The following is a 26,240-nucleotide window of genomic DNA, read 5'->3' on the forward strand; positions in this document are numbered from 1 at the left end:
ATATGTTATCCCCGCTAGGGATATTAAGGTTGGATTTCGCCAGCAGTATGATCCAGTATATGTTATTCCTGCTAAGGAAGTTAAGGTTGGATTTCACCAGCAGTATGATCCAGTATATGTTATTCCTGCTAGGTAAGTTAAGGTTGAATTTCACCAGCAGTATGATCAGTATATGTTATCCCTGCTAGGTAAGTTAAGGATGGATTTCACCAGCAGTATGATCAAGTATATATTTATTATTCCTGCTAGGGAGGTTAAGGTCGGATTTCGCCAGCAGTATGGTCCAGTATATATTATCCCTGCTAGGGAGGTTAAGATTGGATTTCGAGCTGAAAAAAAATCATTTAATGTTAAAATGGTTAAAACATTTATATTGCAGTTAAAGCCCCCCCCCCTTTTAGAAAACAAATGTTGAAAACTTGTGTGTGTTAGATCATGAAAAACACTCACTTCGTGCATAATCCTTACCGGTTATCCTGTCAAGAATTTTTGTTGGCACCCCCTTACTTAAAACTCTGTATCAGCCACTGATTTAGTCATTACAATATTATGAGAAAACTGTATACATGTTTATTTAGTATAAATTTTCGCTCACTAATCGTGTAAAATATGCCCCACAACACAAAATGTATAAATAAAAAAAATGTACCAGAGAAATCAGCAGATGACAATTGAACCAATTATATATTAAATATTGTACTCTTTGTCTATGTCCTACTCTCATATGAGTCAAGCGAACGACGCATTGCCTTTCCGCCAATTAGTATTTGATTTACATCACAAACCATATTTCATTTGTGCCAAAAAATACATTATTTCATTTGCGCCAATTACAGGTGAATTCATTAAAATATAGTACATGTACAAGTAATACTTTTTATAAAATCATCATTTTACGTGTACCTCATCTTTTCGCCAGCAGTATGATCCAGTATATGTTATCCCCGCTAGGGAGGTTCAGGTCGGATTTCACCAGCAGTATGATCCAGTATATGTTATCCCCGCTAGGGAGGTTAAGGTTGGATTTCGCCAGCAGTATGATCCAGTATATGTTATCCCCGCTAGGGAGGTTAAGGTTGGATTTCGCCGGCAGTATGATCCAGTATATGTCATTCTGCGAGGGATATGAAGGTTGGATTTCGCCAGCAGTATGATCCAGTATATGTTATCCCCGCTAGGGAGGTTAAGGTTGGATTTCGCCAGCAGTATGATCCAGTATATGTTATCCCCGCTAGGGATATTAAGGTTGGATTTCGCCAGCAGTATGATCCAGTATATGTTATTCCTGCTAGGTAAGTTAAGGTTGGATTTCACCAGCAGTATGATCAGTATATGTTATCCCTGCTAGGTAAGTTAAGGATGGATTTCACCAGCAGTATGATCAAGTATATATTAATTATTCCTGCTAGGGAGGTTAAGGTCGGATTTCGCCAGCAGTATGGTCCAGTATATATTATCCCTGCTAGGGAGGTTAAGATTGGATTTCGAGCTGAAAAAAAAAATCATTTAATGTTAAAATGGTTAAAACATTTATATTGCAGTTAAAGCCCCCCCCCCCTTTTAGAAAACAAATGTTGAAAACTTGTGTGTGTTAGATCATGAAAAACACTCACTTCGTGCATAATCCTTACCGGTGATCCTGTCAAGAATTTTTGTTGGCACCCCCTTACTTAAAACTCTGTATCAGCCACTGATTTATTACAATATTATGAGAAAACTGTATACATGTTTATTTAGTATAAACCAACAATTACTTTACAGGTTCCGTTTATTCACGTTTCTCTAAAGGTTTATGTATAAATCTATATTAAATCCTTGGTTTCTCCAATATTTTTTTTTTCACAACTCCGACTAAAACAACGAGGGCATCGCCCTTTTGTGCCAATTGGATATAAAATCGTAGTTAAATTGCGCCAAAAATATTTTTCCGTGTAGTCCTTTTCCGCCAGAAACAGAAAACCTTTTGTGCCAAACTTCTTATAGTGGCACCTTAAAACATTTTTATTGCGTATGAATTTTGATTCTGATTGATGATCAAATTGTTTACATCATCGATTCTAATTAAATGGTAAGAAATTTATATTTATTGTGTTACAAGTATCAAGCAACGACCACAGGCTACTTCTGAGTTCTTACACTATAAATACCGGTTCTGCCTTTTTCACTTTGACTCAACAATCATGTGATCTACGCGTAACACATAAAAATATTAAAGTCAAATCTTGTTTATAACAAAAACAACAATTTCATCTCAGTTGAGACATGTTGTGTGATTTTGAGTTGTCTTTCTTACTTGAATGAAAATTGACATTTTGGTTAAAATTCAGTTTAATAACCATCTTCAATACATAATAACAAACAAAATATCCAAATAAATGAAAACAAGGTTAGAGAAAAAAAAGAAAACTCTTAAAATGTTAGTAAATTAATAAAAAAAACTCAACAAAAATGACAAGAAAGACTCATACTGACTTCATTGCACTTTGGACAAAAAGTATAAATCTTTTATAATAATATAAGTTTTCATAGACGAGACATCTTTCAATGCTCCAAATCTTAAATATTATTACAAAATATAAATCTTATACAAGATAGTGTATATCCTACTAATGCTTTTACAATCATAGAAAATATTTTGATTTGATTGTCTAGAAACTGGATGATTAATTAATACTTATAAAATATACAAAAAACTGTAAATAATACTGTGAAACTGTCACGTTTCAGTCTTGACAATTTGGTGACTAGGGATACTGATAGAGCTGGTCCACTGTCACCAATGATCCCCATACAAAGTGATATGTGATTTATTATGGAAGATGACTAACTGGTCAAAAGCTGTATATAGAAAGAGTAATCAAGGGAGCTGCACTGCAGCACAAAAGTATGCAGGGGGTCCAGAGGGCTAAAATCAAAACAGAAGAGGGTTCCAACCCCTGGAACCCTCCCTTATGTAAGCAACTGACATGTACACAGTTGTCTTTTCTACAAAGTATGGACTGCATGAACAATTCTCTTTTGGAAAAACATCATATATTCAGAGAGAGTACACAGTAAATGTAGTTTCTTCAACTCCCTCACCATGGCAAGAATGAGGCAACGATATGAAAAGTGGCAAACTCCTCTAACCTCCAAATTTATGAAATACTGTGTTCAAGTTTTCTTGAGTGTGTATAATTTATGGGGACCAAAAGGCAACCTTTTGCAAAATTTTGGAAGATAATTATACTGGAAGTGAGATAAAAGACAGAGAGAAAAAATGATGACATAGTTAGCGAGACATATGATATCATTTTCAGGAATAAAATGAACAAACAAACAAAAAAAAAACTGACACAAATAAATTCATTTTACAAAAGAATGCTGTAAGGTTATTGCTTATTATCTCAAATATCACTACACACTACCACAGAAAGAGGAATTTTATCATTTTAAACTTAAACAAATTTATAAGATCATTTTTGGCAACATACATGTAAACTTAATCTATTTACTATGATTTAACAAAGTTTGCTTGCATCATGGCACATTGCTGATGATATTTGCTCTATCTTAATGCTTGAACACCGTATTTCTAGGTTTCATTATAACATATTTCCAATGTGGAAACTCAATAATCACCTGAAATAGAACATTTAAAAGTATACATGTAAGAATAATTTTCAATTCTCCTATAGGATCTACAACAACCAAATTCTTTTGATGACCATCTGCTGAAATAAAAAAGAAGAAATGAATCAACATATAGGTTACAATTTCCTTTATTTTTGGTAGATTTAGCATCCAACGATCTCTATATGTCTGCTCTATAGTAATATTGGCTGCTGTTCCACTTCCATTGCTTGTAGAAGATGAGGATGACAAGTTGGATTCTAGAAGCTCCCAGTTACTGTTTTTCAAAGTTTCAGCCAGACGTAAACGAATATTGGAGCTGTTTAACTCCAATTCAACAAAATCCATTTTATTAGCCATGACTAGCCTTTCGATTGCTTCCTCCCCAATCAGCTGTGTTGGTAAAGACAAGATCACATCCTTTCGACCAATCATTATTGTTTTTACACGAGAATTCTTTGAAGGCATGGTTGCTGTGGTACCAATTCTGACCTCGATGATTTCTAGATAATGACTATGTGATTTGTTTCTTGAGGATTCTTCCTGCATGTGTAATATCAATTCATTTAAAGGACGGATCTGATAAAAATCGGCTTCACATAGTAACAGATCATATTCTTTGAAATCATTTGGTAAGCTTAATTTGGTAGATCTAAGAAAATTCAGAATGTATTTAAAAGTTTCTCCATCCCTATCAATAAAATAATGTCCATTATGGTCAAGTCTGGACGGAATATCTCCTCTAAACATGGCCCCTAGCATAGAATCAGGATACCTACAGAGCGTGGCTCGTGTAGTGGTGTAGACAGTACCACCAATATTGACATGTATAATCTCAGATCCATTCATGTTGACACCTTCAGTCAGATGCATCGCACTGTTCAACTGTTGCTAGACATGTTTCTCTGTAAAAGAAATAAAACTTATATTTGTAAATTCATATTACTATTGGTATTCACTCATTCATAGAACTGTCAATGTGTTGTGTCCTATAGTTTTACTGATATCAATACACTATTAGACATTCCTGATTTGCAATGGGATTTGCTGCTTTCAAGGTCAATACATGAAACTCTAATTTAAAAGAGTCATCATGTATTTTCAATTAAATGGAGACTTGTTTGAATTACATAATTCTGTGCCTTTTGAACAAATGAGTCACAGAAAAAAGTTTAAGGACAAAAAGTCACAGGAAATTAAGTTAAACATAGTTTATACAGTGGAAATATGGATAACTCAACTGTAAATGATAAAAATTTGTACTTTATCATTCATCTTATATCATTTAAATAATTTCATATTATATTTGTATATTGATGTCTGAAAAGTTAATTTTTTATTTAAAAATAGTTCAATGAAAATTTTTTTAATATGGAAAATGAAATTTAAAACAATCTTAAAATGAACATCTTGTTTATATATCCATTGGCATGGAAGCCATTTAGTTTCAAGCAGGAGGCCACATCTATCAGAACAAAGGTAACAATTTAAATACCCAGGGCCTAATATGCTTAGCAAAACTAGTTTTTTCCACAACTAATAAATGCATGGTAATTACACTGAAATAAAAACAGTTATGAGACATGGCTCCAATCTACATGTGCATGATTATTGAAACCATATGCGTATATGTATTCTATGATGTACATGTAGGATGTTTTTGAGGCTTATGTCTGATTTCAAGCACTGTATTATAATCAATATTTTTATCCTATGACTTTTTTCTGTTTATGTTTTGAACACTGACAGGTTACAGACCACCAATTCAACCAATGAGCATTCGGAACGTACGCAAAAATAGTCCTACGCAGAAATTACCCCTGTTCCTCATAGTGCTGTGAAAAAAGTTCTCATCTCATTTAAAAAATTTAAACAGTTTCTGAAAGGAAAAACATTTCTGTACATTTTATAGGTGCATTTTGCTTCTTGTGATGTGAAGCCTAATCTCCATAATGATTTCTAAATATACCCTTATCTTGTGAAAACACTGGGATTTCCCATGCTATTTATAGACACTTCACTTCCGGTGACCAGTACTGCACTGCAAGTCTGCTAACCCCACATGCCATTCTGAGGATTGTGAGCTGACATATGTAGAATCATGCTGATATATAGTCATCTGCAGGTTAAAGTTAAGGTAAAGTCCAGAGAAGCCATTGAATATTGTGAAATTAGCATCGAAGCCTATGGGAAGTGGAATTAGTGGTTTTTAGCCTGACAGTTGCCTGAGCAAGAAAAATTAGGATATGTTGAACTATTTGGTACCAGCTGCTCTGGTGGTGCAATATCTATTTTACCAGATTTATTCAGGACTTGACTTGATTTTGGATTGGATTAGTGTTCAGTAATTTTGTTGTTAGCCTAATTTACAATTAATTTGCTCCCTTATGACCTTTACTTTTAGGGAGTTACTATGTACGATAATAAAAACCCCAAAACTAGCCATTTTATTCATGTTGTTCTGTACTACTCTCCTTTTACAATTATTTCTCATTCTTACATCAGAGATTGAAACAGTTGAAGTACATAAAATAATGAAAAATTCAGTAACTGTGATTTGGGATCGGGGAAAGTTGGTATGGGTAGTTTTAGGAGTTCGACGTTTTGTATAGGAAACTGCACTGAACTGCCAAACACTTGAACCCTACGTATTTTTTGCAATGGCTGTCAGGTTGCTGTCTAGTAAATTAACTTGCATACAAGGCTTTCACTTGTAAAACAGACTATTACATCCATGGAGTCACGTCAGGTTGAAGCAACAACATAAGTGTTTCCCTCAAGCCAAGGTCGTTTACAAATGAACATGAAGTGAAAGTGAAACCATACGGATGGCAAAAGAAGGTACGTCCACAAACAGCGTTTGAGTAGAAAATCTATTACCGAACAATTCACCAAGTTGATTTCTACAATATTTGAACTCCTTCCCACGTATAAAGTGGATATTTCTTTTTAAGCACTGATCCTTCGGTACTTTTTTTTTCAACCGGATGTTATTAGCATATTTGTAAAAGTCGAAACTAATACGACGGGCGAGGAAGAATCCGGTGTACATTTTTCCTTATGCATCGCAAGTTTGAATTATTTTCATATATTCATGTACAATTATTTTTTTCTCTTTTGTTTTTTTATTTTTTGTCACAAATCATCAGATTTATATGACAATAAAGTTGATTTGATTTGTATCAGTTCTACAGAAGAACTAGTTAAACTCCGGGTAGAACTATAATAATCTTGTTCTAATACGTCGTCATATCGTGGAGGATTCTTGTTCTGTAAAATAGTATATTAATATCAAAATCTTCGGTTCTGGCATGGATATAAATATACATTATTTATTATATGTATGGTTCTGGTAAATAACACATTTTTATTAACTGGCATAGATTTGCATACATTTGAGGAATTTGTGATCAAATTCCTAGGTATTTCACAATTTCTTGATAATATATGTACCCCTCTCTTATGAAATACAAATACCTTTATTATCTAATAATCACGGGCCCTTTGCAGGCAATTATACCCAATTAACTAAGTATCATGCTTTCTTACCATGTTTGACAAAAAAAATGCTGAAAAAGAGCATATATTGAAGAATGCTGCAAGTTCAAAAGAGTACCCAAGGTACTGTAAAATGTTGGGAAAGTGTTTTAAGAACATCCGGGAAAAAAATTGGCAGGGGTCCCCCTATGCCCTTTTATTCCACCAGGTCTGAGTGGGGGGGGGGCATTAGCCCAGTTTAGATTTGCTGGAAAAGAACATAACATGAAGTTAAACCACGGCTAATCAAAATTTACATCATCACTATTAATACCAGGTTTACTATATAAACCAATTATCCATGAAATCAAAGCAAGTATAAAAAAAAAAGCGGAAAAATGGCCACCAAGAACACTCTTTTGTCATCATTATTCAACTTGAAACACCTAGTTTCCTAAAGATAGAATCTGAGGAACTAGTGAAAATGGCCGCCTAAATAATAAATTCAAAACTGTCCGTCAACTCAGAATATCATGTTTTTCTTATGGGTAGCTTTCATTTTCATTCTTTTATAGTGGAGGAAAAAAAGCCAATAAAAGCATTATGACTCCTATATTATATTTTTTAGTAACGACTACCATGTTTTTCTGACTGCTGGAAATTTTAAATGATCAGTTCGTGGAGGAAGCCCTAAAAAATTATGCCACTCAAAATTATGAAACTCACAGAAGCAACACCCGGCGGGTAGGGTGTTGCTTCTGTGAGTTAGCACAATAGAGAACAGCATGTCGGCCTAGTGCAAAGCAAGGCCTGTTCGATCTGTCAAAGGTGCATAAAATATCTGCCATATGACGTTGATAAAAACTGTCGTGATCGAAGAGGGCTGATTAGTTTTAATGTTCAATTTGATTTTTCAATACACGTGCACGTGTACAACACACAACCGATACAAATATTCTAGTATTCGGGTACTCCAGCAATGCTAGAGGTTGTCCGGCAAGCTATTTTCAGACTTGATGCTATCCTAACGGAATTCCAACCTCTTATGTTGTAGGAGTAGTATTCGGGTCAGAATGTTTTGATTTTAAGTATGCTACAAGGAATATCTTGGTCAGAACACAAGGAAAATACGCCAGTGTGTACAGGCCGTTTTGAAAATTTCGAATGTGGTAGTAGATTTCTGGAGCGGGTTTTACTTTCGCTGTCAAGATATAAAGCGTGGTAACTTAAACACTAAAACATCAATATACGACCAATAATGGTTGCTCTAGTGTCCATTATATATAAGAATTTGGCCTTAAAAAAGAAATTCAATTTCAAATTTCAATTTCTCAATTTTCGCTCACTAATCGTGTAAATTATGCAACAACACAAAATGTATAAATAAAAAAAAATTGTACCAGAGAAATCAGCAAATGACAATTGAACCAATTATATATTAAATATTGTACTCTTTGTCTATGTCCTACTCTCATAGATTCAGATTCTTTTATTCTCTAAACACCATTACAGTACAGAGAAGACAATACAGTTAATACATAAATATTCAGCGCATGACAATTGTGGAAACTATAATAAGATAACAGAAAAAAAAGATTAAGTAAATAACATTTTAACACATTTTGACAAATTTCACATATGAGTCAAGCGAACGACGCATTGCCTTTCCGCCAATTAGTATTTGATTTGCACCACAAACCATATTTCATTTGTGCCAAAAAATACATTATTTCATTTGCGCCAATTACAGGTGAATTCATTAAAATATAGTACATGTACAAGTAATACTTTTTATAAAATCATCATTTTACGTGTACCTCATCTTTTCGCCAGCAGTATGATCCAGTATATGTTATCCCCGCTAGGGAGGTTAAGGTTGGATTTCGCCGGCAGTATGATCCAGTATATGTCATTCTGCGAGGGATATTAAGGTTGGATTTCGCCAGCAGTATGATCCAGTATATGTTATTCCTGCTAAGGAGGTTAAGGTTGGATTTCGCCAGCAATATGATCAGTATATGTTATTCCTGCTAGGTAAGTTAAGGATGGATTTCGCCAGCAGTATGATCCAGTATATGTTATCCCTGCTAGGTAAGTTAAGGATGGATTTCGCCAGCAGTATGGTTCAGTATATGTTATTCCTGCTAGGTAAGTTAAGGATGGATTTCGCCAGCAGTATGATCAGTATATGTTATTCCTGCTAGGTAAGTTAAGGATGGATTTCACCAGCAGTATGATCAAGTATATATTTATTATTCCTGCTAGGGAGGTTAAGGTCGGATTTCGCCAGCAGTATGGTTCAGTATATATTATCCCTGCTAGGGAGGTTAAGATTGGATTTCGAGCTGAAAAAAAAATCATTTAATGTTAAAATGGTTAAAACATTTATATTGCAGTTAAAGCCCCCCCCCCCTTTTAGAAAAAAAATGTTGAAAACATGTGTTTGTTAGATCATGAAAAACACTCACTTCGTGCATAATCCTTATCGGTGATCCTGTCAAGAATTTTTTTGGGCACCCCCTTACTTAAAAAACTCTGTATCAGCCACTGATTTAGTCATAACAATATTATGAGAAAACTGTATACATGTTTATTTAGTATAAACCAACAATTACTTTACAGGTTCCGTTTATTCACGTTTCTCTAAAGGTTTATGTATAAATCTAGATTAAATCCTTGGTTTCTCCAATATTTTATTTTTTTTCCAAGTTTCAAGTTTTTATTTCACTCTAGACAGATTACACTGTAACAATAGGCATACATATATAATACATAAACAATACAATGGCGAACTTCAAACAAACATATAATACATAAACTGTACATACATATTGTTCACAACAATCTTCCTTATAGGTATGAAATTATTTTTCGTATAAAAATGGCCAAATTATTCAAAACTCTTACATTACAAAGTGAAAGCATACCTTTCATTTTTTCATAGCTTGAATTTGTTATAAAATATTGAGGTATGTATTTAATTCTTAACTGTTTAATTTCTGCATGTGGACAAATAAACAGATAATGGAATTCATTTCCAATGGATTCAGTTTCACACAGATGACACAAACGATTTTCTTTTGGAATACCATTCCAACGACCAGTCTTGATTGGAAATTTCACATTTGAACATCTTATTTTACTTATAAAAATTCTTCTGTTTTTGTTCAATTTTAACAAATATTTTTCTAGACAAAAATCATTTTTAAATAATGCATAAAACTGTCCTCTAGATGAGTTGTCAATGTCACTATGCCACTTTTGGATAAACTGATCACATAATATTTGTTTTGCACATATTTTTACATCAAAACTACTCAATACACATTGACTATTCCATACATAGCTTAAACCTGTATCATCTAATATTGACTTTAAATAATTGACCCATTTTGAGTTACACATGCCTGTTTGATGCATATTATACAACAATTGATACATAATACTTGATAATTTTGTTTCATTTGTCAGTAGTCTAGACCAAAAATTCAACATTCGTAACTTAATAAAAATCTCTAAAGGAAATCTACCTGTTTCACCGTATGTCATAAAGTTGGGTGTACTCGACCTGACAGATAATACTCTTTTAAGAAAGCCAAGTTGAACTTTTTCCAAAATATCTATATTTTCAAAACCCCAGATCTCACATGAATATAATAAAATCGGTGTAATCAATGAATCAAATAATTTTAGCTGCAGATCAATGGGTATCGAAATATTTCTAATTTTTCTGTACAAAGCAAACAGAGCTTTTTGTGCTTGTTCAACTAGTTTCTTTTTTTGCTAATGTAAATCTACCATTATAATTAACAAGTACACCAAGATATGGATAAGAATTCACTATTTCTAAATTTGAACCATAGAATTCAAAATTGAATACATTTCTATTTTTCCTTTTCGAAAATATCAATACCTTTGATTTGTCAGTATTAACTGACAATTTCCATTGAGAACAAAAATCTTCAAAAACTTTAAGACAAATTTGTAAATTTTCCGCAGAGTGAGCTAACAGTATAGTATCGTCCGCGTAAAGTAACACAAAAATTGATATGAAAACTCCTAGATGGTCCTGGCATTTTTCTGAAACTTTTTGAAGGCCTGTAATATTATTGGCATTCAAAAAAGCTTCCAAATCTGACAGAAAAATAGAAAATAAGAAAGGCGATAAATTTTCGCCTTGTCTTACTCCAAGATCACACGAAAAAAATCCAGATATATCACCCCCTTGCTTAACACATGACTTAATGCTATTATACATACTATAAATCACATTAAGTATTTTACCACTAACACCCTTTTGTACCAATTTTTGCCATAACCCAAGTCTCCATACCGTATCGAATGCCTTTTTAAAATCTATAAAGGCACAGTATAATTTTTTACCAAATGACATATATAGTTCTGTCAAAACATGCAAACAGAAAATGTTATCAAGAGTTGAGTATCCCTTCCTAAAGCCTGCTTGTGCGTCAGGAATAACGTCAAATAAATCAGCATATTTTGCCAATCTGTTGTTTAAAACAGCAGTAAAAAGTTTGCCCATTGACGATACCAGGGTTATACCTCTATATGAATCTGGATTCAGGGGATCACCCTTGTTTTTATAAATAGGTAAAATGATTCCCAGAGTCCAAATTTTAGGAACAACACCGGTATTTAGTATTTTGTTGAAAAGCTTTACATACAAGGGTAAAAATAAATGTATCGAAGACTTAATATACTCATTCACTATCATATCATATCCCGGTGCTTTCCCGTTTTTCATATCTTTTACGGCTTTCAAAATCTCATCTTCTGTAATATTGCCGTTTAGTATATCATTAATAACATCATCATTACAATCTGGAATGTCGAAATCTTTATCGGATTCGACATCTTCGGCGGCAATATTAAGATTTTTAAAATACTCATATAACTCATCAATAGATATCTTTGATTGACTATCGGCTGATCTATTTATCTTGTTAAGTATTTTCCATAATTCTCTCGGTTCTGATTCGGATGTGGCACGCAAATCGTTTTCGAGCTTAAATTGGTACTCTAGATAACATTTATTCATTTGAACTCTATATGCCTTCGCAGCGCATTTTAATTCTCGACGACTGTCATCGTTTTTCAAGCGATTATATTTTTTCTTCGCTTTGTGAAATTCATTACGTTTTTCATGACATTGACCATCAAACCACGGTTGATCAATTTTTCTTTGAGTATTCGAATAAACAGTCCTAGTACCAAACGTATCTACAGCTGAATCTAGGTACAATTTATTCAAATCTTCTATAAAAGTATCTAGATCGGTTTGAAACGAAATACTGTTTACATCAAATTCATCAATCCCATCAGTAAGTTCATCTACATGTAATAATAAGCTATTTTCAACACTGTCAACAAATTGATTTTTCTTGTCACTAATCCAACGGACAGGTTTACTAACACCCACCGTTGGACCTTTGTCATGCAAATCATTTTTTGTGAAAATAGAAAATGTGACATGTAATCGACAACGAACGTCAGAGATCAATGGATCAAAATCTACCACTTGAAATTCTGTTACAAAGGGAAATAAATCTGGCGAAACAATAAGATAATCAACAATGCTAGTTTCACTACATGTAACTTTACCTATACCTGCATCATCACAAATTCTACCATTTGCTATAAAAATACTATTATTTTTTGCAAAAAATTAACATTTTATAACCATAATTACTACATCGACCTCTATCTTCACTACTTCTATCCACAGGTATACCCTTTTCTTGCAGCTTTTGAAATTCATACATTTTCATTCATAAATTCATCATTTATTTCATCAATATTGAAAAACCTCATTAAATTGTCATCAGGTACAACATAATCAGCCAGTGTACTAGATCTGGCATTAAAATCACCAATCAGTGCTGTAACAGTACTTTCAGTTTTTAATGACAAAAGTTCTGCTTCAATTTGGTCAAAAGACTCTTGTGAAGAATATTAGAGTTTTCTGGGGGAATATAAATGCACCCCAAAAGTAAATGCTTTTGTTTAATAATATTTTCAATGTTAACCCATAGCACAAATTCACAATCAGTATCTTGAAAATTAAGTATATCTTTTAACTTCTCTTTGATAATAACAGTAATACCTCCTGATTTTTTTGAAAATTGTTTTCTACACTTCGAAAAACTACTATACCCTTCTGGTAAATTCAACACATCTAAATTATCAATTTTTGATTCAGTACATATAAAAATGTCATAATTTATTATAATATCATTGAATTCTTTGAATAACAATTTATTCTTTATACTACAAACATTTAGACATGAGATTTTAAGATTGTCAGAGGATTGATCAAAAACAAACTGTCCCCTTGTTGGCCTGTCCTATATGGAACCGTTTTGAACATCTCCACCTTGCGGGTGTGTTGGGAAATGGTCCATAGGAGCTTGCATGTTTTCATTGTTCACACGTCTACCGTTAAATGTATCCCTGCTGTACTGATGACCTTGTGTTCACATTTGCTGCACATCCTCGGGATAAATTCTTTGACCATTTACATAAAGTTTAACTTCTTTAAAGTTAACTTTTTCCCCATCCTTTGTTCCCTTTTAAACGATGGCCACAGAATATTCCGTCTCTCCATAACTTCGTTCGGGAATTGCTCGTAGACACTATATGGAGAGTCTTTAAGTTTACCAGGGGCTGCTTTTAAAACGCGGTCTCTATCCTTACGCCTTTCGAATTTCGCAACAATGGTACGAGGTTTACGATCACGTCTTGGTCTGAGCATGTGCACAACATGAAACCTGATTTCATCATCAATACCCAGTTTTTCTTTAATAAATTTTTGTAATACGTTTTCAGTGTTGATGTTGTCAGGATCATTTCTTTCGCTCTCGTGCTCCTCAACACCCCCAAACAAAAGATTTTCTCTCATTGAACGAGATTGAACATCAACTAGCCGTTCCCTCAACTCGTCATTTTCATACTTCATTTGGTCTCGTTTCCACAACTCCGACCAAAACAACGAGGGCATCGCCCTTTTGTGCCAATTGGATCCAAAATCGTAGTTAAATTGCGCCAAAAATATTTTTCCGTGTAGTCCTTTTCCGCCAGAAACAGAATACCTTTTGTGCCAAATACAAATAAGGAAAAAAAGAAGTAAAAATCTAAAGTAAAACGATCATAAAATTTAAAAAAATGAATTAGAAATGAATTAAAGAAAATAAACATAAAAAATACCGTATATATTTAAAAATGTACCCAGAATAAAAAACTAAATATAAATAATGTATTATAATTCTTTATTTATTATATTTTTTTTATTTTAATTTTAATTTGATTGTAATCATTTGTTTTTCAAATTCAACTTTAAAATTCAAAATTTACAAAAAGAAAGGAGAAATAACTGGATAACATATATGTAAATGGTTTAATAGTTCTTCTATTTTATAATGGATAAAGTATTGCTCGTCCTTCCGTCAGTCCCTAACATGTCCCATAGCCATATTCATTGATTTACGGACGTAACTTTATAATGCAGTCATTTAGATTGACTTAAAATATAAGATGAACAACCAATTATACGAACCAAAATAACCACGCCATACATCTAATGTAGCATGAATGTAAATTTACTTGTATTCTGGGGCAAAATGATCATTAATCTATCGGTGCAATTTTAACTACGAAAATCGAAACGCAAACTGGGGCAAAAGGAGTACTGACGCCAAAGGCATAAATTTTGGCGTAAAAAAGCCCAACAACGAGTAATCAAGACAGGGGATTACGAGGCCCATTAACGGGGTGGCTCATGGTATACAAGCATAAATCATTTGGTATTGTTTTTAACTTTTTTTAATATTGTTTATGACAAAGTTTTTACAAGCTGTTTTACGGAGTTCTTTTAACCTTTAACCTTTAAAGTTTTTTTCTCGGTTTCCATAGTATAAAATTCTATATAGGATACTCCGTAAGTGATTTAAACATTCAAGTAATAAAAAAAAATAAACAAAAACAAAATAGGAGGTGTACCATGGCATCATATTTTGTAAATAATCTGTGAAAGTTTCATCAAATTTCATATGGCGATATCAGGAGTGGCGGATTGGAACGGGACGGACAAACGGTCACCATGATCACTATGTACCTCCGCTTGACTAGGTGTTTCGTGATTTTATAAGATTGATTTACGGGAAATACGGTTAGATAAGACACTTCCATGGCTTCACTTAAAAACGGGTCCTCGATCTCGCAATTTATGAGCTGTAACTAAGTTTCATTTACCACAGTAGAATGATTTTTTTTCTCCTATTGTTAGGCTAGCTAGGCCTGTTCTAACTTGCATGTTTATAACTTTTGAGGGGATTTTCGTCTTGCATGTAATTGTTCAATAACACTATACTTAAGAGTCGAAAATTTTTACATTCAAGATCCTGCTTTTGTTCTTGTCAACCAATATCTTCAGGGTCTATAAATAAACTGATCAATAAAGGTCAATATTTAGTCATTTTCAATAAACATCTTCGACCTCCTACTTTCATAAATATATTTACTCTTAGTTGGACTTGACCTTCAACGAACATAACTTCTCAACCATCTAGAGCAAATGAGTTTACCTCCGGTTTTAATGAGGCTGATGCTCTTTTGTTGTTCCTGATGATGTCTTGTCAAAGAATTTTCATTCGTTTACAGTTTATTTTCTGTGTATATACTTAACTAAACAAATATTTGATTCTAACGTGAACTATCACTCAATATCAGCGTATTTACTTAAAAACTAGCATTACCAAAGGTACAACGAGGGTGGGGAATCTGTGTACACAACATCAGGGAAGACCAAAAAGTTATAAACAGACGGAAAACAAATTGTACAACTCAAATGAATTGAACTACGTACAGAAGACAACAGAAATCATAAACAAGAATTGCCCGTCAACTCAGGTAGGTGAGTATTTCATGCTATCTGCAAGGCAACATCCATGCCATTAGTTGAAGGTCAAGTTCATTTTTGTTTCATTCTTCAATATTAACGTTATCCTAATCTAGAATATCAGAATATTTGGTCAAATCGCTTCCCCAAACTCAAATCTATGATCCTGGTTGATTTCTTGTCAACGTTTTTCTGGTTTCTGAATTAATGTTATTAGTTATTTGGTTTATAACAATGGCAAATTCTGATTAAACAATATTACAGCGAAATTTAAAGTTTTTAAGCTAATTGCTATCGGAAAATGCATTTGTTTAATTGGTTATTACTAATTAAATGTCTCTTAAAAACACAAACATAGTCTTAATAGAGCCTAAATCTAAATCAAAGCTCAAGCGGATTATCGCCAATCATTGTCCTATTTAAAAAGATGAACTTTGTTCTCATTAATTGAAGTAATTATGTGAGCATGTCTCAGATCCTGAAGAAGTTCAACTAAATGCCAACCAATAAGGTATAAAATCCACAACCAAATCTAACCAATTTATTTTTCGAAGGTTTATTTAATTCTCGTTCATTATGCTATCAATACGTTTATTCGGCCAAGAACCAGACAAACCCACAGCAAGGTTTGCTGCGTTTCGTTTCAGTCAGACTCAAATTAAGGCAGGTGACCTGCTATCAATGGTTAAACCGAACACAAGAAGGAAACTTTTTCCGGAACATGATGACAGTAATGGAAGACATTGTACCCGGTCACCACGCGACAGAAGGAAAACAAGTCCATTGTGATTTTCTTCAGAGCATAGACCAAAGATGCTGCAGTTTTTGAGAAGCAAGGGCAGAGAACTCAATATTGAAACTTCCCATCCCTAAATTATTCCGAGAAGTATCTACGTGGTGGTGGATGGAAACTTTCTGTGGAGAACACCCTGAATCTTGTGATCCAATCGGCTACAGGCCCATGCACTACTCCGATTACTGGACACAGACTTACGTCACTTCCGTGCAAAGTAAAAGACATGCACACATGAAACACAAGTTTTCCCAGAAAGGAGTGAAATTTTAGACTCAAAGACTTGTAGATGCAATGTGGTTGACAGTGCTGAACTGATTTGTGATAAATGCAATAGTGCTGCAAATAGGCATTTTGTTGTTTGATTAAGAACATGTACATGTATATAAAAGTTTAGTTGCAGTCACTGAAATTTATAGCCTCTCTCTCTCTCTCTCTCTCTCTCTCTCTCTCTCTCTCTCTCTCTCTCTCTCTCTCTCTCTTTCTCAATTTTGCAAAACATTACCTACAGTCCATTTTATAAAAAAGAATGAAAGAAAACCTCAATAGTCAGAAAGTTTACGTTAACGAAAAATATTAACTACAAAAACAAACAAACAAACAAACAAAACAAACTAACAAATAAAAAAGGGAGAACCAAAAGAAGTCGAGTAATAAAAACTCTGTCTTTATCTGGTTTCATAAAACATATATAAAGATTTCCTCAAATCTAAGTTACATGGGTTCCTTCATTTTTTATGTCCCGCCTCAGAAGAGTTGCGTATCCGCCCGTCTGTCTATCACCCGACGGTTCACATATGGTAACTTGAGAACGGATCAATGTTTTCTTTTCTAAATTTTGCAATGTTTTAAAGTACCATAAAAAACGTTAAGTTCGTTTTTCGTTAAGGTAGTTTTCGAGTCGGGTCATTTTTCAACATTTTGCCATTCCCCTATTTTCACGATTAAGTGGCGGGGCATCATGTGCACTTAATGTTCCACTAATGCCACATTTTATATTTCCAGTATTCAGATTTATCAACTGAAGATTTGAGTTGGCATGACCCATTTCATTGACTATATTATATTAGGCCACCCACGTTTGTGTAACACGTCTGACATCAACTAAAGATGAACTGTTGACCACTTCGTCAATAAAAATATTCACAGTTTAAATTGCAACAAACGACATAACGCATAGCAAATTTAGAAAATTATATTTTATTGATGGACGATGTATAAAACCACAATTACACAAAGATTCAATAATGCACACACGTAAGCGAAGGTACACACATGACCATGATACATGGAAAACAATACATCATAGCTTCTTTGACAATTTTATGCCAGTTATCGTAACAATTCGTCAAAACTAAGAAGCCAGAACGGTTTCACGAGGCTGGCTTTGACATACACACCCACTGATGACAAATGTTAGTGTCCGTGACCAACCGAAGTATTACAAACATCATCACTTTTGGGTTATTTTTGCACTTGTGGGTTCGTCCATAAGCCGGCCTCTTGGAGTCGTCTCAACAATGGTTTTCTTGGCTGAAGAAAATGACAATTATTGATCGTTAACATATTAAAAAAACAATAAATTGCATGAGAAAAGATACAGAATCGCATTTAATCTGTGAAAGGCAAGTTGTATAAATGTATACTATAAATTTGTAAACTATAAAACTACATCTTACTCAAGAGTAGACATTTTGGACAGGCGAATTGTATACTATACAACCACATTTAAGCCTACATAGTAGCTGGAAAATACGGACAAGGCCTTCAATGTCTTCGATTTTCTTGATTGAATACATTGTACAGGAAGTTACAAGTTTTATAGTCATATATCATGTAGACTGATATTACCAAATAATTATTTTCTTTTGTCATTAACAAGCTGTTGCAGTGTGTTTAACAATGATCATATCATCTTTTAGTGTGCTACATGAACATTTTTTCTAGATCAATAAATGCACTCCACTCTCGTATATAACGGTAAGATGTCAACTCGGCATCATATTACAAACTTACCCCGTTTTCTAAGCTCTCGGTCAGACTGACGTATTTCGAGTCATCACTGAAAAAGACATCCCAGTAAGTAAAATGACAGAGAAAAAAGTTATCCTAACAATACAATTACGGATATTTTTTTTCTTTCTATACAAACTTCCAGCATAAAAAAACAGGAGTTAGCAACGTGGTATAGCATAGTTATGTCCAACGACATACCATGCATTCACGGCATTTAATCCATTATTTCCAGTTGAAATGAATGACCCCCCCCCCCTAGTGGAAATAGCGATTGACTCGGGTCGGGGAGGAACCTTACTAGATTTTTACCGGATTGCAATATGATGGGTGCCGTTGGCGGAGCAGGACATGTTTACCCTTCCGTAGCACCTGTTGTCACACCCATTGTTTTGTAGGATATATTGCAGGTGCATTAGTTTTATTTTCGTATGACGTCTTGTTCATCTTATCTTTAGTTTTTAAGCGTTATCTTATTAATTCCGTTCGCCATCTACGAAACATTGTGTATGTAGATCGTCTCTGTTCACATTTAGGGCATGTTTTGGGATTTTGGCGCATTTGAATCAACCCACTGATGACGCTTCAGTATTTTTTGGCTATATACATCATCCTGTAATCTCAATAACCCATCTTCAAACGAAAATACCTGTTAATGAAATTTTATAAGAACATTGAATCACGTCAGTTTATTTTTAAGACTGTTTACCTCTCGATACTTTAACAATACAAAAGTTATAACTCTTACCTTGCTAATGACTGGTTTGTCTTTAACAAATCTTTAAAGTGGTCTTTTCTGTAAAATATATTAATAGTTACGTCTTATGCATATTCATGAAGTAATTTAGTCCATGCACTTTGTATTATCGTGGGCTATTGTTATTTCCGTATATTTTCATAGAATAATGTGTTTGGTCCATATTTTTATTTGGCGAATTAGCTGCATAACGAATTCCAAAAATGTTACTACCATTTTCAGGTTTGGTTTGCATGTAGTTCGGTAAGAGAATAGCAAGATTACTTGCATTCCCTTTGTAAGTTTGTATGAAGTCTGTCTCTAAGATTAGCGAGTATAGACGAACATTCTGTTGATGATAAGCATTTAATATGATGTATTATTTACCACATACCTTGTTCTGAACGAAAACATAGGCATATCAGTGATTGTTGTAATATCTGTGGCTGGTTTTATATCACTCCAGACTTTGTTGGTACCTATAACCTGAGCGTCCAGTCCAGGGTAGGCGGTGTCTACCATCAAAATCTTTCTCATCTGACCAGATTTGGTGGAGTCTGGCACGGTTATTATTCTGAAAAGTTTTGTTATTTTCCATTTCTAATTGTTCATCTGAGTAAGAGGTATATATATTGTTTGGGAGTAAATGGTACTAGTGTTCCAGTAGGTTATTCTATCATCTGCAGCATGGTATCTTTTGTCATTGTATTAATATGGTTAACAATATTAGTGATGAAGATGCTCATTATAGTCACGTTTACACAAACAACATGAAAAGATTACGAGCAAAAAGTAAAGAAAAAAAAGCTTTTGTTTCATAGTGGAGCTAACAAATAATACATCAATGATACACACATTTTTAACAAAAGTTTGTGTAATTTTAGAAACGTTTGACGATCAAATACGTTATTATTTTAGATGTTTTCGAAAGAATAAATAATATTAATAGCTGAACATTTATAGGAAATTTACTTTGCTCCTGGAGGTGGCACTCTCATAAATATTCCCATTTGTTCCAGACGGTCATTCTCCTTATAGCCGATAGCACTCATCATCTGAATGAAGTCCTGGCGCTGATTTTCAAGTTGTGGCCGAGGGAAACCCATCCGTAGATTTATTCTAGGTTTGTATGTACTTTCCCATGGGGCTTTATGCCACGCTCTCTCAGCAAAAGCAATGAGACGAGGGAACAGAAGTTGGAACAAGTGTGTTGGTGACCTGACCTTTGTTGTCCAAACTTGTGCCTGCATACCTAGAATGAAATGATAATAAAAACGGAGTTATTATAAAGAGATTACTAATGAAGACATACCATCTTTTGCATTTTATCAAAGTTGTTCTAATAGTAGCAAATGTACACTAAATCATTAAATATGCAACAGATAAAATATTTCATATTGAACAATTCATGAAATATTTAAGTTGACGAAATAAAGAATTGGTACTACAATAAACAAAACTAGAAAAAGACTATATAGCATAAACAATAAACACACACACACCTTTAAGATTGTTGTAAATCCTATCTACCAATGTTCTGTCTATAGGGAAGTCGCAGTACAAGTCGTCCAAACAACCATAGTTCTCAACCTGATCACCACGAGGTGAGGCGTAGTTAAACTGGTCTGGTCGGAAGTTACAACAGAAATTATCTGGTGTATATCCGAAAATCTTTGAAATGTTGATGTACCTAGTTGCCCAGTAATCCCCCGGAAGATTTGGGTTAGGTTCACTAACATGGTCCAATGCGAAGAAATTAGAAGGCGACAGAATAACCTGAAAAAAGTATCAAGGTCTTGAGTAAAACAAGAGAATGAAGTGTGTCAAATTCAAAATCTACATGTACGTTATCCTTAAATTATTCACATTTAAAGTTAAGTATCCATATTGAGGCATGCATTCAACTATTTTAAACGATAAAAGCCTTGTCAAACTCAACCAGTAATGAAAAAAAACCTTTGAATTCGATCACTGTAATCAATACTTACATTGTAACTATTATTAGCAAAAACAAAAGCTCTTTTGAGTAGCGTGTCCGTCTGTGTGTTCCTGGTTGTGACATACAGATCGATATTTCTTGGGAATCTGTTTCTACTGAAGGGAGTGAGAAGACCACCAAGAGGATCTGTCGTAGGGAAGGCGACGAAGAATTCTTCATATGCACCCAGGCTGACACGATACTTGCTTGCCAGATTAGCAAGACTAGTTGTGTAGTTCACCTTAATTCTCATCCATGGATCTGGATCTACGATACCCTGATTAGCACAGTATGTTGAGTTCAGCCAGGCAGAACGAGGTGAGTCATCACCACCAATGTTGAAAATGTTTAGTGGATGGCCAGCTTTCTGATGGTATGTTTTCAACTCTTTGATAATTTTACCGACGAAGTTATAAGTTGATGACATACATGGGTTAATGGCATTATCACTGTACAAACTATCACTTAGATACAATGGTGGATCGTTAACATCCATCAAAACCATACTATAGTCCCCAGTTCTCTTAGAATAAGCATTCATAGCTACGATGGCAGCTCTGGCTCTGTTGGCCAGATTAACAGACGGGATAACTTCTATATTTCTTAGTTTGGCTTGTTTCAGGATTTCAATGTAGTCTTTTCCCGTATAAAAACCCGACCCAATACCTTTTCCACTTGGATCTGAACCAAGTTGTGAAAAGAGACATTTGGATTCTGTTAAATCGTGACATCTTTTACCACCAATCTAAAATGAAATATAGAGAAAATTAATTATTGTTTAGGTTATGTACTTCAGTATGTTACATGAAGCACCACTTGAAATGAAGTAAAGGGAGACATAAAAAGGAATTTTATTCCGCAATCAGAAGTCAAAAGACTAAAAAAAGCAGGATAGAGAAAACAAACGCAGGGAAATAACAAATAATGAAAACCTAGTCGAGCAAGGTTTTCTTTAAGTATGGCAATTCTGTCTTACTTTCAATTACCGAACATTTGAACTTAAATGCAAAATTCAGTGTGGTGATAGAAGTATTTAAACTTTTTAATTTGCACTGACAAAGCCTAAGAAAATGCTGAAGTAATGAACTTTTATTAATAAATTATGTTCATATACCATGCATTGATTTCTACGGTGGCTTTGAAGTTTTCAATAAACCGACCATTTTTAAGATTATTAACTCAACTCATTTGGACCAATGGAAACTAAACATACCTGTGTTAGCTCTGGAATGCCCGGAATTTCTACTCGCCATCCCTCTTCGTCAGCCATGTTTAACTGGAGCTTGTTCAGCTTATACATTGCCATAAGATCTAGAAGTTTAACTATGACATCTTTGTCAAAGAAATTTCTAGCTACATCCATCTGAAGACCTCTGTACTGATATCGAGGTTTATCAACGATCTTCAGTACTGGGATTTTATTGTCTAGAGCTGTCAGACTTAACAATGATTGGACACCATTCTTTACGCCAGCCAATGTTTTACCAACTATCATAACCCTCTTGTCATTAGGCCTGGTTTCTAAGATGTACCCTTCCGGTCCAAGTTGTGCCATGTTGGGATTTTGTGAAAGTTGAATAACATTTTGTGCTCCTGCCTTTTTATCTTTTATTTGTATTCCAGCAAACAGTGCTTCTGAAAAGACAAATCTATAATTAAATTTTATGTACACGTTTACTGATTTCAAAATAGCTCAAAACATCAAAGTTACTGAAGACATAAATTTGTTTTATATAATTGTATCAAATAATAGCGTTTGATTATCTTCATCTGTATTTAAAAGTACTCGAATATTCTACTAATATTGCTTGAGCATATTTAAAGATGGCGAACTGTCTATCAAGATATTCTCATATTTTGTATAAATTGAAAATTACAAAATATGTTTGCCATCATTTATTTATTGGGACAGCGTCTTCTGTCAAGTAAAACTTTGACTTGGAAGTTTCCATTTGGAGATAGTTGAAATAATGTATAGACTAAATCTTAGACCCCATGAAAGAATTGGTATTATTAAAGTTAAACACTGTCCATGCAAAACTACGACAACATTCTTTCTTGTTTCAATAAAGAAATAAATACATTCAACTGTACTACTGACAAAACTTCTGATGAATAATCATAGTATTACTGCTGTCATGGGCAACAGGGTTATGTTGCTACAGGATTATCACTACAGAAGTGTTATGGTCGTCATCACGAACTCGTGGATCGTTACGGTGTATCTATCTGCACCATGAAAACTGATTTGGACTTGAATTTTTATGAGCAACTCGGTGATGTTTCTAGAAAAGCAGAGGACGCTTACCCTACCGGTGCACCTGATCCACGCTCCCAGTTTTTAGTGGAGTCCGAGTTTCTCATTTACATTTATTACTTTGTATGAATTAGTTTAGTTACTATATGTTCTTTGTTGTGTTTGTTTCCAATGTCTCGTCTTTGTCCCTGGATTGCATTCTTTTGATTTCCGCAAGAATCTTGGATCCCTTGATTACTCTTGCATATAAGAAAACAAGAACTCAAAACATGACAGGTTTGACCTAAAATCTTTACTAATGTACTTACGCCTTGTTTTCATATAATTAGCTATCTGTGTTAAATCATTTCTTCCATTTACATCAATCACCCATGTTTTGTCTATAGTGATTTTGATAGATTTACTTTCTTGCACGGATTCTGGAGTTGGCAAGATTTTGTATTTTACATCTTGTCTGCTTGAGAAGTTGTACCCGTTGTATCGTTCCCATGGAGAAAATGGAACGCTGTCTACGTCATTTGGGATGCTTCTCATAAACTGTGGATAATCTTCCAATGGTGAGACAAAGGAAAGCTCTGGATCTTTGGTGTTTTCTAACACAGACGTGTGTGTTTCATTGGCGAGATAAATGTTAGGGTACATGTCAAATTTGCTGACGGCCCAGTTTGAACAGAGGAAGGATATGTTTCTTTTCTCTCCGGGTTGAAGAGGCAAAAAGTGATACAGACTATTTTCTCCACTGTATGGTTCGAACTTGAACATGCAGCCTTTGATATGACTAAGAGTTACATTTCCAGACAAGATAAGTCCTCCACCAGTATACTGATTTGTGGACGCATTGAAGTACACCGGTTGTATGAGAGTGTCATGACAGAAGTACAAAGACCAACCAGTACGAGGGATCGGTTTTGTCCCTTTGTTCTCCATAGTTATATTGGCGTAGTATGATACTGTCCCGTACATGAGTATGCCATTTCTAACGACATGATACTTAACGTCGAAAGTCTTTGCCAATTCATTTAGGTCCAGACCATTGATACAGACTGAAAAAAATATATAGTTTGGATTTGGCAAACTGATGCGTAATATGCACGTTTAGATAAGCTTATTGTCCAATGCATTGTAATATCATAGAGAGGGGAAAAAGCAGATTGAAAAGGTAATTGAAAAGCGAAGTTAGACATTATGCCCGAAATCGGTTTGCCATTTATTTTAATACCTTACTTCATATAAACACTTTTTAATTGCATAACGACCCAATATGCATCAGAGAAACAAGTTGATTCAGTTAATGAAGCAGTCAGTAAAGGCGAAAAGGGCAATAACTCTGATAATTATAACTAGTTTCAAAAACACACATTTGCAAATAATAAGAAATAGCGGTTGTTTTTTTGATATCATAATCCATTGAAATATTATTTAATGAACAAAGAACTGCTTATTACATACTTTTACAGGTTCTGATGGTAACATATATCATCTTGTATTTATTTCCTTAAAATGTCTTTCAATCATTTATCATTAAGACATTGAATTCGTCATGTATAACTGATTATTCCGGCTGTTGAATATAAACTTTTCATACGCCGCTGAATAAAAACTTCGTCTTTTAGGATGTTTAACGTCACCGACCACTCTTACGAATTTAGCATTGACAGTACAATATTTTGAAACATTTACCATTTTTGTATATTATTTGAAAAACATATACTGTAATGTAGAAAAGTTAAAAGAACCATTATTTGTCTAAATGATTTTTGTAAAGTGATTGATAGGTGGCATTTATGCCACAATAATTGAATATGAATGCCATGCAATGTGAAACTACTTGATTTCTACACGTGTTCCTGATGGTAATAAACAAGATAAAAGGAAATCTTTTAGCATAAATGACATCTTTATTGACTACATTTTCTCTATCATTATTTGATGACTTAACATAATTTTTTAGTTATTTACTTGTATGATTACATATATTTTCCCTGTGGCAACTTTGTTCGTTTTGTAATACATATAATAGAAGGGAATAAAACCGTTGTTTTGTACATAATTAATCATTACATTGTTGTTTTTTTCCCATAAATGACATTTATATTCCACAAATACGGAAAACCATTTCAGAAAGTATTAATCCGTACACGGTACAGGCTTTACTAACTAGTTTTGTGAATTTTTGGTTTAAATTTCTTTTACAATCAAAGATTTTATCCTCTATTTATTTAAATTAGCTTAATACATGATTTTCACCCACCGTGCATATCACATTATACAAAATATAGTTTATTTGAAAAATTCTGCTTTCTTCACGTCTTGGAAATATGATATTTTTATCAGGGAAAGGTATGCACCAGGGATACCCATTAACAACCCAATTAATTGATCAAATGAAATAGAACAGAATGGGTACGTTTTGGTTAAATTATCAAATCTGAAGTTGTAGGATCGGTTTACTGACATATG

General features: G+C 33.9%; 2 protein-coding genes across 6 annotated transcripts; both read right to left on the minus strand.

Moving 5' to 3' along the window:
- Window positions 1-117: 117 nt before the first annotated feature.
- LOC148608746 (BTB/POZ domain-containing protein KCTD4-like) lies at window positions 118-9,128 on the minus strand. Of its 5 annotated transcripts, XM_088542363.1 has the most exons (4): window positions 6,493-6,615; window positions 3,474-4,517; window positions 904-1,489; window positions 118-329 (listed from the first exon to the last, which is right to left on the minus strand). In XM_088542363.1, exon 2 carries the CDS (start codon window positions 4,483-4,485, stop codon window positions 3,553-3,555), a length of 933 nt encoding a protein of 310 aa, XP_088398489.1. In that variant the 5' UTR covers window positions 4,486-4,517; window positions 6,493-6,615; the 3' UTR covers window positions 118-329; window positions 904-1,489; window positions 3,474-3,552. The 5 variants fall into 5 exon arrangements, with proteins under 5 accessions (XP_088398489.1, XP_088398491.1, XP_088398488.1 ...); XM_088542365.1 differs by lacking the exon at window positions 6,493-6,615 and adding an exon at window positions 8,907-9,057 and having other exon boundaries at window positions 904-4,517; XM_088542362.1 differs by having other exon boundaries at window positions 904-4,517.
- Window positions 9,129-18,010: 8,882 nt separating this feature from the next.
- Window positions 18,011-25,260, minus strand: LOC148608747 (uncharacterized). The gene is made up of 10 exons (XM_088541149.1): window positions 25,230-25,260; window positions 24,089-24,823; window positions 22,737-23,158; window positions 21,534-22,268; window positions 21,048-21,321; window positions 20,518-20,797; window positions 19,940-20,119; window positions 19,558-19,605; window positions 18,813-18,858; window positions 18,011-18,329 (listed from the first exon to the last, which is right to left on the minus strand). The coding sequence occupies exons 1-10, from the start codon at window positions 25,258-25,260 to the stop codon at window positions 18,261-18,263; spliced, it is 2,820 nt and encodes a 939-aa protein (XP_088397275.1). The 3' UTR covers window positions 18,011-18,260.
- Between the last annotated feature and the right edge of the window lie 980 nt (window positions 25,261-26,240).

The sequence above is a fragment of the Perna viridis genome, chromosome 8, assembly GCF_037379345.1.
Source record: "Perna viridis isolate PV_CMFRI_1.1 ecotype Kerala chromosome 8, ASM3737934v1, whole genome shotgun sequence".
Classification (NCBI taxonomy): Eukaryota; Metazoa; Mollusca; class Bivalvia; order Mytilida; family Mytilidae; genus Perna; species Perna viridis.